The following is a 14,942-nucleotide window of genomic DNA, read 5'->3' as shown; positions in this document are numbered from 1 at the left end:
TCAGAAAAACCAGAGTCTGGCTTGAACACACTCAGCTGAGACTGCACTGGTTCCTATGTGCTATCGAAAGGCAAAAATAGACCTACAAATGATGAAAACAGTCTGATCAAGTTCTTGGAGGATTTCTCCAGGATGTGATAGCGAATGTGAAGAAGCAAGCCATATGTGAAACCTGTTTTCTCCTGTGGCCAAATATTGGACTGAGAAACACAAACGAGCAGAAGCAAAACAGCATCAAGCTGTGTCAGAATTAGGAACTGCAACAGCTCAGCAGTTCTGAGGGTGAAAAAGGCTGATGTCTAGAGTTACATGAAGCGAAAGACGGTTGTTTCCCACGTAACCCAGAAGGTCCAATGGGCGGGTCCCAGGGGAACAGGGAGGAGCTGAGCCCAAGACTGCACCAGAACTGGAAAAGCAGGTGCTCCCCAAACCTGTTCCGTAACCTGTCGTTCGCCTGTGTTAGACTGTGCTTGCGTGTGAGTCTGGCCAAGAACGTTCTGTCTGCATTCTTGTAATTCTGCATAAAGAAATGTCATAGGGGAGTGGCTTTCCCCGCAGATGCGCTGCAGGTGAAGTCCTAGCATGTGTGCACCCTGGCTCGCGGCTCTCCAGAGCTGAGGACTCTCTAGAATACAGAGGATGGGGCTATGCGGGGTTTAAAGCTGAGAAGGAGCACATCCAGGTGCGGTGGCAGCCCGGCAGACCGGGAGGCCCACGGGCTCCATCCACATCATCCACAGTTCTCCCGGTGGCCAGATGGACCCGAAACTCGGACAGTGAGGAAAATGAAGCTTCTCCCTGCTCCGTATCATACACCGTGAAAGCCCAGAATAAAACACCATGAACAGTAGACCGGAGGCTTTTGCTCGGAACCTCATCCAGGACAGAGACTGGATCCTTGGGACCCGGGGCCTACAGGAGGCAACCGCTGACCCCTTGCAGCTCAGTGACAGCTAGGAACGGGGCGCAGGCTTTGACTTGTCTGGGGAGTTGCCCGTCCCGCCCCAGAACAGTGGCCAACCCTCTCCGAAGGCAGTGCGTTCCCGATGACAATCAGCTATCCAGTGATTGCTGTCCGTATCCGGGCATAAAAACTGAGCACTGTCCTTAAGAGAAAATCGATCCTTTTCAAGAGTCTTAAAGGGAGGAAGGTTCTAGTAAAACAGGAGCTTCGTGTGCCCTGAGGGCCCCCCCCCCCCCAGCTCATCCCCGTTGCTTCAGCAGGAGAGCTCCTGCACCCATCGCTCTGGAGCCTGAGGCCTCGGGCGTGTGGGGCTCTGGCGGGAAAGGGCCAGATCTTCTCCTTCTGAGCAGGGGAGTCCTTGCAGGTGCTTGCATGCTGCTCTTCAGCCACATCCGCTGATGATGGGCACCCGGTCTTCCCTCGCATCTGCTGTGCTCTAGCACATGAGACACTCAGATTCTGATGGCAGGTGGTTCCCCACGAGCAACTCCGCAGCACCAGCGGGGTGTCCTACGGCGTCACTCCCCCGTCGTCCACCCAGAGACAGCACCACATCCCACAGGCCACGGGCCCCGCCCCACCAGACCGTCCCTGGGCCACACGCCAGTCGCAAGGCCAGGCTGTCACCCGCGCTTCTGACCCCCGGCTGCAGCTTGGACGTCCCCACGACCCCCTTGTCAAGCTCCACTGATTTGCTCGTGGCTCCCGGAGCTCGGGAGAGCAGTTTAGTTACTGTGTACCGGTTTGTTACCGAAGGATATGATAAAGGAGGCAGGCGAGCAGTGGGGAGAGGCATAGGGCGAGGTGTGGGGAGGGGTGGAGCTCGTGCCCTCCCCAGGGGCGCCCCTCTCCAGCACCCCTGCCTGTGCACCAGCCCGGAACCTCCCCGAACCCTCTACTGTTGGGGTTTTCACGGAGGCTCCTCCACGTAGGCATGATCCATCCTTGGAGTGACCTTTTTCCAACCCCCTCCTCTGGAGAATGGGGCATGGGGCTGAAAGTTCCCAACTTCTGAGCACGGCGGGGGTCTTTCCCGTGACCGGCTCCCCATCCAGGAGCCCCCCCGAGTCGCCTCATTAGACATTGTGAGAGTTGTGAGAGTTTCAGGAGCCGTGCCAGGGCCTGGGGATGGAGACGTCCGTGTGTTTCTTACTGTGTCACGACTACAGCGTGTAATGCTCCCATTTAGTGAGATAGGGTGCCCAAGAACCATGCTTTGTCCGACGCTAAGCTTACTACCTTACTTCTCATTTGGCCAATGTTTTCCTGGCAAGTCTCGAGTGTTTTCGGAACTAGAGAGTACGATGCTAAGTGAAGTCAGTCAGTCAGAGACAGACAAGTATCGTATGACTTCACTGATACGAGGAATTTGAGAAACAAGACAGAGGATCACAGGGGAAGGGAGGGAAAAACGAAACAAGATGAAATCAGAGAGGGAGACATACCCGAGCCCGACGACCCACGCACCGTGGAGCAGAGGTACCCGCCCCATGAGGCCGGGGCACCTGGGCTTCCCCTACAACCAGACCCCCCCCCCACAGTCAGGGCCTGACTGTACACTTTTCTCGGTGTGACCCACGTAATGCGGCTAGCTGCCTCCAGATCGCCAGCGGCCGGGCTCGAGGAGAAAACAGCTGGGTGCCACCCCCAGGGGCTCGGCCCCACCCCAGGTTGGCCCTCGGGGCCCAGCAGGGGCCTGGGGGCGGGGCCCCGGGGCAGAAGCCGGGGCCTAGGAGTGGAGCGCCCGGGGGCTGGCTCGCTTTTCCGTGAAGAAGGCCTTCAGCAGCAGCACCTGGCTGAAACTGACCACCAGCAGGGTGATCACCTCGCCGATGGACCAGCATGAGACCCGGCTACTGAGGTCTTCGGCCCGGGCCCGGTCCTGCGCCTCGCGGAGCCGGTAATGTGTCTGGGAGTCAATGACCGTCTTCAGGGCCTCGTGGATGGTCACACAGGCGGACTCCATCTGGGCAGGAAGAGAGAGGCGGTCCCAGTCTCCGCTAGACAGGAAGGGAGGAATCCACGCGCAGCCCCCGTGGCCCCCGGCGCCCATGCTGAAGCGAGCACTGTGCGTGTGCGCTAAGGGAGGCCACGGTTCAGCTCAGCCTCTGCACTCAGCCTACCTGGGGCCCGGGGGGCTTAGGGCCCTTGCCCAGCGTCCCATGGCAGGTGGCAGCATCAGGACCCGCCCTGACCGCCTCTCACGCCCGCCCCGTGCTGACACTCCTGACTCCCCACAGCCCGCTCATCCCACGTGCTGACGAGGGGACTGGAGCTCAGAGATGCCGTGGGACTGGCCCCAGGTCACACAGCTAACAGCAGAGAAGTAAACCACAATCATGCAGGACGCCCCATTCCGCTACAGTTGCTGCGGACAGTTTCACGTACACACATATGCACACACACACAGGAACACACACCAAAGCATATATACCTACAAACGTGCTTACACACAGATGCTCACGCGGGACACATGCTAACCTGCAACCTCCTCTCCCTGGTCCAACACCACGCGTGCCAGGCAGAACGCCAAAACCGTCCCAGCACCCCAGGACCCCAGCACCTTCTGCTGCAGGGAACTGAACCCGCCAACAACCCGGCGGGTGTGGTACCAGATCCCTCCCAGAGCCTCATGAGGAAATCCCACTGGCCACACCCTGACCCGGCCTGGACCCTGCCAGGCGAGAGACAATACAGGGATGTTGTCTGAGGCCGTCAGAAGTCAGCGAAGAACTAACCCATGCGCCCATGGGAGGTCATGAGTTCATGCAAAACCTACAAAGTTCTATGCCAACAACACATTCTCAGGCTAGACAAGCTCACAAAGCGTCCAGGAGATACCTGCCTCGGTCCCCAGACTGCAGAGGTGACCTGTCCATACAGTGAGCGTGAGAAGGGAGGGGAGACCGAGTCACTGCGCCACCACCTGACCGACCCTAAGACCCCCGTTTCTCTCACAGACTGAACAGTGTCCAGGAGACCAATGAGAGACCCCGGCCAAGAAGTCCTGTTGGCTTATTCTCCCGGCTGGGCACTCCCTACTCTGGACCACGTGAGGAAGGATGAGGGCTTCCTACAAGGCCACATCCTGCATCTGCCTGATGAGCGGCCCACCTCCCAGGGCCACGGGTTCCCTCCAAACACAGGGGCCAGAACTGTCCTTCTGGCCCATGGGGAAAAGCCACACAGATGGACAGTGACAAGGTCACCGTGCAGAACATGGAATTCATGGGGCTCCACGGGACAGGGGGTGGAGGGGCAGAATCCACGGGAAAGAACAGGCCCATTTGGGCTTCAGTGGGTCCCCCAAGGGGTGCCTTTATCCTGCATTCTTGGTGGCATCCTGCGTGCCCTGTGATCGTGGGCCAGGGCTCACACCCAGACTGGTCGGTGCCAGGTATCTTCACCTGCCCCACGTTTAGTAGATAGCTCATACCTACAGTTGTTTGATGTTGAGAGATGGCCAACCGATCCCAGAAGGGTTCCTGACATCACAGACTTGACCCTGAAGGAGACTTCCAAGTGACAGCCACCAGCAGGACCACTCAGGGCACAGAGCTCTCTGCTGGAGGCGCGCTTCCCCCAGCTCTTCCGCTGACACCTCCAGAGCTCAGGAAGTCACAGCCACCATCACAGAGCGAATGGGGGACCAACCCGGGAAGGACCGGGGAAGCGGCTGCAGTGTGAGGTCAGGCTTGACCCCTGTGAGCCTGTGTCCAGGCCAAATCTAGATATGGCATCTCCGGAAGCCTCCTTCTGCTCACTTGCGGTCACTACCTAGGACACAGGGAGATGTGGAGGGTCACACTGGTCCTGTGTTCACATCAGCCTGCCCATCCCTGCAAGGCCACAATCACCGACAGGGGCCGGGGGCTCCGCAGGAGCGCCTATAAGAACGAGACGGGAATTTCAGATGACATGGGGTTTTCTCTCATGGCCGAAACGTCCATTGACATGTTCATTCACATGCACAGCGATCCCTCCTCAGCTCCCAGGCGCTGTGTGGGGCCCAAGGAACAAGGAGACAAATGGGTCACAGACACAGTCCTGAATGTCAACAAGTTTAAAGGAGAACAGACTGGATGCATCCCGAAAGGAGCCAGCAGGAGGGCATCCAGAGCTGTGGGACCGCCCAGGGGACAGCTGCTAATCCTGCAAGAGGAGGGGGAGGCGCTCTTCCCACGGAAAGTGCCCAGGTCGGGGGGCGAGGCTGCGCCCAGCGGACGGGCAGGGGAGAGAAGGCAGCCGAGCGATAGAAGCACAGGTGAGGCACAGGGAGGGCCGCCGGACTCAGGGATGTGTGCGAAGAAGCATGGGGGGGGGGGCTCACAGTCAAGGCCTCAGGATGGACCCCTCACTGCAAAGTACTGTGAGCAGGATGGCAAGTTCAGAACCCCACTTTACGAGGCCCCCAGTAGCCAGGACACTGAGAGGGGCCGGAGAGAGCCAGTCTGGAGGGGGCTGTGCTCTATGGTGGCAGAAGAGCGGACCTGGGCACTGAGAGGACCCAGCGACAGGCAGGTCATCCTTGAAATAGGGGGTTGGATGGGGACACACACGCACATATGTGCATGTGCTCGTGTGTGAGCGTATGGACATGCACATGCACTTAGTATGCATAAATACACAGACTTTGTTTTTAAACACAAGAAAAGGGCTCGTTTGGGTCTCCAGGCTAGAAATCCACTAAGTTTATTTCTGTCCCAAGCTCATTCAGAAACTCTGCGCACGCTGGGCTCACCTGACCTGGGAGCACCCTGGGGGCCTGGCAGTGCAGGCCGGCATGTCCAGCCTCCTCCCAGGGTCCAGAATCACTGCAAACAGAGGGAGGGATGAAGAAGAGGAACAGGGAGGACTCACAAGTCACAGGTGAAGAGGACACGCCAGATGCCATGTAAGGCACCACCTTCAAGCCCGGGTCAGAGGTCACAGGCCAGAGACCCGCACCACGGTTCTGGGAAGACAAGCCGCGGTGACTTTAAAGTCTCAGATCAGATCCATGACAGGGAAGGAGGCCAGTTCCCAGAGGGCAACAGGTGCTCACACAGCCTTCCCGGCGCGGGCCCCACAGGAGACCCGAGAGCAACACGTCACGAGATTCACAGACCCCCGGCAGCGTCCCGCTCCCGTTAAGAGCAGGCTCCGTCCCACCCACTGGGATCTTCCACCGGACCTACTGTCTGAAAGGCACTCCTTGGCCTGTTACCACATTTCAGTTCGGCAACCCGTCCAGCCTGCTTCCCACCGGGCAGGAGGCCAGCAGAATCGCTTGTCCCTGGAAGAGCCCTGCCTTCCCAGGGCCGTGGGCCCCGGTGGGCGGGGGCGCAGCCTTCCACTCTGCCAAGACCACCAGCCCTGGCTGCTCTCCAGAGTCTACGAGCCCCCCCCCCCAGGGATTCTGGTCACTTTCCATCGGGACAGTCAGTCCCTGGAGACGCCATGACCTGTCCCCCTCCCGGGGCTGTCCTCTTCCTCCACTGTCACACCACCCCACCCTGTCCCTACCACCTGGCGATGCAACCCCCAGCAAACTCCCCCAGGCCTCGCCTCCTCAGGGCCTCCACTGGCAGGAGAACTTGGTTCTTTACAGACTTCAAGAACGCAGAGACAGGCAAGCACGAGCTGACCTCAGAGCAGACATAGGGAAACACCGACCCCTCCCCAGGCCACCACGGAGGCAGCCCCGGGCCTCTGACGTCCGAACCTCTGACCAGAGCTTCGGCCTCTGCTAGGACCTGCCCAGACCCTCAGGATGCCCTGAGCACGGGAAGCACGGCCGCCCTGGGGGCATCCTCCCAGCCCAGGCCTCTCCTGGGAGCCTGGTCATGCTGGAGCCCAAGCCGGAGATAAGTCCCCGTGGCCTACAGCCCCAGCCTGGACCGTGGTCACTCTGGAGCCTGCTTTTTCATCCTAGTATGGATTCTGGGGCCAGAAAACATGGCCCCTAAGCCACCACTGAGCTCGAAGAGGTCTGGGGGCAAGTGAGAACTCGGTGGCCAACGGGGGACCCACGCCGAGCAAGGAAAATAAGGACCAGGGAAGAAAATGAAAGTTACACCCCTACACTTGCACCTGCTGGTCCCTGACTCCCTGGGATCAACCGGCCCCTCCCGAGAGCCCTCCCATAACCCACAGCTCTGATCACTGTGCCCCGCGGCTAACTGGCTTTCAGGGCTGTGTTCCCCGCGGAGCTGCCCACGCCAGGGACACGGCCGTTCATCTCAGGCTGCCCCCAGCCAGCACCTCGCGTAGACGGCTCAAGTGCCCACCACGGGGGGGTGAGAACTCTTGGGGGCACAGACTCCCATTCAAGGCAGAGGGGTCCGGGGTTACACAGTGGAAGGAAACCCCTCATCTGAGGCTGAGCAGGGGAAAACATGACGTCCAGCGACGCAGTGGGGGGAAATGTCATCAGTCTTTCTGCAACAAAACCAAATCTAATTCTAAGGCTCCAGGAAAGAATTTCTCTGTTGCACTGACCAACCATGCAGGCTTTTCTCTACCGCTCTGTTTTCCACTGGTAAGAGGGAAGCCCTTGAGCTCAGCTTCTAGAGAGCTTCAAAATCTCCAGCATGGAGGCTGTTTCATCAGCGACAACAGAACTCTCCAGCATAGGTTGTGAAAGCTCCCGCACAGAACCCGCCTGGGCTGGATCTTCCACCAGAGGTCACACGGCCAGGCTCAGACCCAGTGCTGCCCAGCAGGACTGTCCATGTGTGGCCACTAGCCACCTGCGATACTGAGCACCAGAAATGCTGCTATAGAGCCAGCAAGGAAGGGAGCTTTTGATTTAATTTTAATGCATTTAAGTTAAGATAGCCTTATGTAGCCAGACCATGATACTGGAACGTGCAGCACTAACCTTCCACCATGCATGGGGAGGGCAGACGAACCCACGGGCAGAGCCACAGAGGAACGGAGTGGGGAGACGCTGGAGGCAGCCCAGAAGGTGCTCTGGCCCTGCCTGGAGACTCAGACACTCTGCCTTTGGTTCAAGAACAGTGCAGCCACCACAGTCCTTCCTGTCTTGCAGGATTCCCTGGGCCCTGCCTCTCAGTGATTTGACAAATAACTCCGTGCCAAGCTCCAAGCACTGGGACTCAGGGACATGACATGGAATGCGAGCCTCGGGAAGCTGAGAGCCTGCACACGAGAGGCAGGAGCTTTACTAGCAGTGGGGAGACCGGTGAAGGAGCCTGGGATCAGATTATCATTGACCCCGAGAGCCACACATGACAGAGATGATGATCTGCCAGGCCTCCCTGCATGCAGATGTGCCACACCACCATCTGTCAGCAATGGGACGTGAGTGCACGTGCTGTGCATCACTTCTGGGCCAGGGTGTTTAAGAAACAGCTGGGGCTTTCTCACTGCTCCCTTCTTCTGGTGGCCAGACGCAGAGGGGCCTGAAGCCCTGACAGACAGCAGACAGATGACAAGAAAGAGAAACCCCGATTCTTGAGTCAGTCCCTTAGGCCATCAACACCTGGGGCGTAGCGGCTCACATTACCTGAGCAAGCATACGAAGCAGGCCTTTGGTCTTAATGACGCAGACATATGGTGTAAGCAGAGGGGGGCACGGCAAGACCCTTCCACAGTGGTGCTGTGTGGAAGACTGAGCCGGAACCCAGGAATTCCGGAGGAAGGTCCTGCAGGGATGTGGCAAAACAGTGCAGGGGGCTCAGAAGGGGAAGGTGTGCTTGAGGACCGGACGTGCAAAGAGGTGAAGCAACCCTGAGTCTTCCAGCCCGGCGGCTGGGGGGAGGGGAGGGGGTGGTGACGCTGAGCATGGGCCAAGACAGGAAGAGAAGAGGAGGAACAGGCTGAAGGCTGAGCCGGCCCAGGCCGGCCCATGTCCACTCACCTGGGTGAGAGCTGTGACCCTGTTCCCCATGTCTGGGAGAATGGGGGGCTCATCGCCCACTTGAAAGTCAAAATAGACGGTCTTGTGAGAGAAGGTGGAAAACTCATTACTGAAGCAAAACTGATAAACACCCTTGACCTCAGCCCGGTGCGTGAAGCTGTCATACTGCTTCTTGGTCTCCTGGTAGATGGTGTTCCCCAGGGGGTCCTCCACGTAGCAATCCACGTCGTAGTGGCCTCCGGTGATGACCTACAACCACAAAGACACTCACAGTCTGCCATGACCAGCGGGGCAGCCGACCAGACACCGGGATCAGACTTTATGAACTTTTTTTTTTTCCCCAGGTAATCTTCACAACTTTCTAAAGCAGGTGCTAGGACCCTGTTTTACTGCGGACTAGACTGAGGCTAAGAGAGATTCAGGAAATCGGCCATGGTCACACTGCTTGAAAGTAACAGGGCTAAGATCTGAATCCCTGACTGACTCCCAGAGGTTTTGCTCTGCAAGGGTGCAAGGAGCTTGATCCTTCCCATTTTACAGAAGAGGAGACTGAGGCTCCAAGCTCAAGTAGATTGCAGAGGGGGTCTAGTAAACGTTCCTATTATTACTGATCGAATGCAAGAAGGCAAATACAGATTAAAGCATTCATAGACTCAGTGGCAATCAGAGCTGAGAGGGTCCTCGGGAATTACCTAGTTCAAACTAGCTTTATAAACCTAAGAAAGATGTCATACAGCAGGGTCATACAGGCGGTCAAGGGCTATAACCAAGGTCCATCAAGGGACACAGTCCCTTGAACCAAAGCAGCCTTTATCTGCTTCCAAACTTCAGAAGTTCCTTTTTGTGCAGATGGGAGGAGAATTTACTTTGTGAAGTGGTGAGTGCCCTGTTGCTGGAGGTGTTTACACCGTGCTGACCATTCTTTACAGGGGATTCCTGACCGAGCAGTGACCGGGCGACCTCCCAGGCCCCGCTAGTCTCATAATGATCATTCTGTAGTGACTGTGCCTGGGTGGGTGGGGGTGGGGTTAACCCGGCCACAACTTATATGCTGTGCAACCCAGGGGCCATCCCACACCACGCTGTCCCAAGTACACGCCTCTTTTGACGGCTCTGGACAGCGAGGACCCACGGACGGCCTGCCCTCACTCCTGCTGCCCAGGCCACCTCATGCCCGGAGTGTCCACGAGCAGGGGGCTGCCCTGGGGACCCTTCCCCACTCGGCCCCCAACCCTAGGTCTGCCCGCCCCCACCGCGTGCCCTGAGGTCTGTGGGAGGGGAGCGGAGGGCAGAAGCTGGCAGCGGCGTGTGGCAACACCACAGCTCTGCTCACCCCACGCCCAGCTGCAGATGCGGAGCAGCGTGGGAACGACACCCCGAACCCACTTCCTCCCCACTGGCGCATGTGAGTACACACGGGACAAAGGACCCCAGACGCGTGGGACGGGGCGCGCCGGCGGCCAGGGTGGTCGCTGCCCGGGATGCAGGGCCCGCGCCCCTCCGGCCACCGAGCAGGGCGCCGCGGGGGCCGGCCTCACCTGGTAGTCCAGGGAGAACCTGGCGCCCCGCTCCACATCCTCGTGGAAGCACTGCTTGGCGCTGTCCGGCAGCTCGAAGGTGAGCTCGGCGCCCGGCAGCCGCTCGGCCCGGAGCAGCACCAGCAGCAGCAGCAGCGGCGCCGAGGCCGGGTGCGAGCCCGCGCGGCCCATGGCGCTCGGCTCGGGTCTCGTAGGGTCCCCGCCCGGCGGCGGCTGCGGGAGGCGGGGCACGCGGGGCGCGGACGTGGCGCGGCAGCGGCGCTTCCGGGAGCACGGGGGCCCTGGTGCGCAGCCGCGCGTGTGGAGAGGCACCCCGCCCCTTCCCCGCTGCGCGTGCGCGCTGGCTGAGCTGGCAGGCCACGCCCCTTCCCCCAGCGGAGCCCTGCTAGGCGGAGGGCCTCAGTGGGTGGAGTGGCGTGGGGGCGCCCTCGGCTGGGGTCTCGCTGGGTAGCATCCCTCGGGATCGGCCCAGGTCCACGCCCCACCACCACCACCACTAGGAGCCACAGTGGCTGCACAAAGCACGGGGGATCGCCGCGGGGTGGGGGGGGGGCAGTCCAGCACCCTGCGCGCGGGCCCAGCAGACGCTGTCCGCACCTCCGGGTTCCGCGGGGTGCAGCGTCCCCTGGGCTCGGACCAGGGCCACACGCCCCCCGCCCCACCAGCCACAGCGGCCGCAGGAAACGCGGGGGGCTCTGCCGCGGAGGTCCCGCACCACCCGGGAGGACCGGCCTCGGGGTGCAGCAAGTGGGCGTGCCCGCACCGCAGGAGGCTGCAGGAACCAAGCTTGGGAGCCCAGTGAACACACCATTCCTTCCCCGGTGCAGGGGCTGCGGCCAGTGCTGGGAGCTGACCCGCGCTCTCACACCTGCGCTCACGTGGATGCCAACAAGGGTCTTACCCTCGGCGACGCAGATGTCCAACGATCAAGACAAAGTGAAGCTTCTTCTGGGATAAAACCCTCTTTCTTTCCCTTTGACTTCTCAAAAGCCCCGAAAGCTGATAAATTGATTCACTGCTTAATCCATTACCATTGGCCCAGGAAGATATTTTGTATGGTCATTACTACAGGGTTTTATATTCTATGATCAGGTAAAACAAAGAGAAAAACACCGATTGTGGTCTGGCTATACAGTTAAGAATGTTTTCAGGACAGCGTTATCAGATGGGTGTCTTGATTTCAGCCAAGAACAGTACGGCCCTTATAGACCTCCACGTGGATGAGAGGGAAGGGACTGCCACCCGGCACACTGGACTGTGCATTAATGTGCTAAGCGATGTGAAAGCAATCCGTACTCATAATGTCGTTGTTAATATTTACTGACTCTGTACCATACTCAGAGAAGGTGTGGAGGGGTGTGCCTTGAGGCTCTTTCCCTGGCTCTGTGCTGTTGAACATTATTTCTTAGTTCCTGATTTAAGGAAACATGTAAGACGCACCAAGGGAGGAAACAAATGACAGATGTAAGAGCAAAATGAGCTTGGCCAGCTGGAGTGCTAAGCTAGGACTAACTAAAAGGAATTTTGCCGGGTTTAATGTTAAGTCCCATGTTTAAGTTCCAAGAAAACACCTGCATAAGTTCAGAGGCGGGAATCCTGACTTGGCAGTCGCTCAGGCCAGAGCATTGGAAGACTGATCATCGACCGGTGGCAGAATGTCAGACGGTGGAAATGGATGAACTGGAAAAGGAGCCCTGACTTGCGCGGGGTTAATAAAGGAACAGCACTATTTCAGCACCTGCTCCGTGGAAGGTGCTGTTGCTGGAGGCGACTGCTACGCGGTCACAGGCAATGATCAGAGCACCTGTGTTGTACTACTTTAGGAAGAACAGCAATAAAATGGGGGGGGGGGGGGTAATTAGGAGGGGGCCAGTATAGTAAATTGCCAGGAAGACTTCTCAAACCAGGTAAAGTCAGAGGAAACAGGACTGAACCTCAAAGAATAAAAAAATCTAAGGGTGAAGAAAGTGTTAACTTTGCATTAACAGTTTGCATTAACAGCAATCATGACAGCTACCTCTTATTTAGCACGCAGTGCTAGCTACATATGCACTTTACGTATTTTGCATTAATTAATTCTCACTAGCAACCAGCAAAAAAAGTATTATTTTTTTCCTTTGACAATAAAGACACAGAAGATGTTTAATGAAATCACATTTCTGCTTCTGTCGGCCTTTGCTGTGTGACAAACTACCCCGTGGCTTAAACCGACAATGACTCACAATTTCTCATGATTGCATCGGTTGGCTGGATGGTTCTTCAGCTAGTCTGGCTTGAGCTTATTCCCGCAGCTGCCTTCAGCTGGAGGGTCTTCTGGGCTGGAGGTCCAAGACGGTCCCACTCATGTGTGCCAACTGATGGGGGCTGTTGGCTAGAGCGCTCAGCCCTCCATGCATCCTGTGCTTCTTGCAGTGTACCTGATTTCCTTATATGGCAGGCGGGGGGCAACATCCCAAGACAGCCAGGGCAGAAACAGCAAGCCCTGCCCCCAAGAATTACCCTCCAGTATCACTTTTGCCACATTCTGTCAGCCAAAGCAAGTCCCGAGGCCAGCCCAGATTCAAGGTAAAGAATTAGACTCCATCTCTGGATGGGAGGAGCTCTAAGTCACATTCAGAGGAGGAGCGTACTGGGATGGCAGGAATTTGTGGCCGTTAAACAAACTGCCATATTGCCCAAACTCAACTCAGCTTATTAATGGTGAAGCAACTGAACTCAGATCTGCCTGACTCTGAAGATAGCATGCTTCCCACCAAGCACTCTGTGTCCACCCGTACCTCGGGTACATCTGTCCTGCATGTCCCATCTTGTGTAACTTGGGACAAAGCATGAATCTGACAGTGAGGTACATTTCAACTCAACATAAGAAAGGAATTTCTGGCAATTAGGGCTTTCCAAAAATAAATGAACAGGGGGTACTGATGTATTTGTCGTATTAAAATATTCAAGCAGAGACTGAATAAACAACCAATTCACATGGTGTCCCAAGTAAATGAAAAACCAACTCTAACTAGATTAAATGACACAAGAATATCTTGTTTCATGTAACAGAAAGTTCAGATGTGATGCAGGCTGCAGGCATAGCACGATCAAGGCTCCGGTCCACTTTCCTCCCAGCTCTACCCCCCTCTTCATGTTGGCTTTATCCTTAGACTCTATTCTCTCATTGTCAAAAGAGGGTTGTCAAACCAAACAAATAAGCTTTGAGACACTATGTTTATTTGGTCATGTCTCGTGGAAGGAAGAGAAAACCTTTCAACCATGGGACGTATGTTCTTCCCTTCAGTCCAGTTGGCCCAATTAGGCCATGCATCCATCTCTGGATCTAAGGCACTGACAGGAGGAAAGCCGCATGGTGGCTGGCTTAGGCTAGATCCTTTAGCCAATTGCTGATAAGGAGAATGTCATGATTAACTCAGGCCAATCAGGACTTCCCTTGGAGGGAGCTGGGGATGGAGCAGCTTAGCTTCAGTCAAAAGAGAGGCAAGGATATTGAGTGACTACATGAACAAAATCAGGATCTAACAGAAAGGAGGAGAAGGGAGAAATCAAACCAGATAGGCAACCAACAGTGCCTACGGCAGCAAAAAAAAAAAAAAAAAAAAAAAAGATTAAGTCCTTATTCTAATGGGATAACTAAAAAATTAATTTAGACGCTTATCTCTCACCATATGAGAAATCCTTTGTGCTCTAGATCAGGAGTGTTTGTGATTCTGGGTCCATCATCCTGGGTGAGGCAGAGGACTCCAGAATGGAGATCCCAGGGGGTACTCCTCCACGGGCTGTTGCTTTGGGCTGGTTCACACTGGCAGGACCTTGACCTCTTGGGTCCTTTCATATTCCCTCTCCCCTTCTGTTCCTCTTCCTTCCCCATCCTTCCTCATAATGCAGACCTTTGTCACCAGTGGGCAGTGCTACATTTCTACTGTAGGACTTCGGACCCTCTGTCCACACTTAGTCGATCCCAGAACCACCTACACCCAAGGATTCCCAGTGAGAACTGTCAACACTAATCCCTCTGTGGACCTGACCTAGTATTACTACAGCCGCAGAACAATTACCTCCCTTTTGTTCCCTGAAGTCTGAGGACTCCACCCCCTCTGGCAAATTCCAAGTGTGACACAAGTTTCTTCCTTCCCAGCTGTGCATGCCATGGGCTCTAGAGCACGGATTCCTGTGAATTTCATTTCATTACCATTGAATGTAAGAAGCATCACACTTCTTTACTTTTCTAAATCAAATTAAAATGGATCTTGCCCCCCATCCCCCACCTTAACGAAGACAATAAGAATGTCCCTCTCGGTCATGGAGGAGTCCCGTTCTGTGGCGGTCTTCAACAGTGCACAGTGTTCGGGCTCACCAGTCACGCTGATGTGTGCACTGTCCAAGCTGCAGCGTTCCTTCAGGGCAAGCAGCTCCCATGCCCTCCTGCCCAGCTTGACCCCCCGCCCAGCTGCCCGGGATGCACTATGCAGCCTCTCCCCTCTGTGGTTTTGCTCTGGAAGGAGACAAGTTCCACTCAAGGGATCCCAAGTTTCTAACCTTCTGTCAATCTTGGAAATGCCCCCTCTCCCTC

The 14,942-nt window shown here is 56.6% G+C and overlaps 1 protein-coding gene across 5 annotated transcripts in view; it reads right to left on the bottom strand.

Moving 5' to 3' along the window:
• TMED3 (transmembrane p24 trafficking protein 3) overlaps positions 1 to 10,629 on the bottom strand; it is a 31,465-nt gene extending 20,836 nt beyond the window's left edge. The window contains exons 1-4 of one of the 5 annotated variants that reach the window (XM_025893046.2): positions 10,367 to 10,629; positions 8,829 to 9,077; positions 8,475 to 8,613; positions 2,800 to 2,930 (exon numbers count right to left, since the gene is read on the bottom strand). In XM_025893046.2, the coding sequence (XP_025748831.1) occupies positions 8,506 to 8,613; positions 8,829 to 9,077; positions 10,367 to 10,537 (528 nt within the window). In that variant the 5' untranslated portion in view covers positions 10,538 to 10,629 and the 3' untranslated portion in view covers positions 2,800 to 2,930; positions 8,475 to 8,505. Of the gene's footprint in view, positions 1 to 2,223; positions 2,931 to 4,400; positions 4,852 to 8,474; positions 8,614 to 8,828; positions 9,078 to 10,366 lie in introns of those variants that run through there. The other 4 variants (XR_003212334.2, XM_025893045.2, XM_025893049.2 and 1 more) reach the window with 4 other exon arrangements.
• Positions 10,630 to 14,942: the final 4,313 nt, after the last annotated feature.

Source organism: Callorhinus ursinus, unplaced genomic scaffold, assembly GCF_003265705.2.
Source record: "Callorhinus ursinus isolate GAN/ISIS: 27379988/994484 unplaced genomic scaffold, GSC_fseal_2.0 scaffold45, whole genome shotgun sequence".
NCBI classification, from domain to species: Eukaryota; Metazoa; Chordata; class Mammalia; order Carnivora; family Otariidae; genus Callorhinus; species Callorhinus ursinus.
The sequence above is the reverse complement of the archived record's forward strand: the minus strand, read 5'-3'. Positions and strand labels throughout refer to the sequence as shown.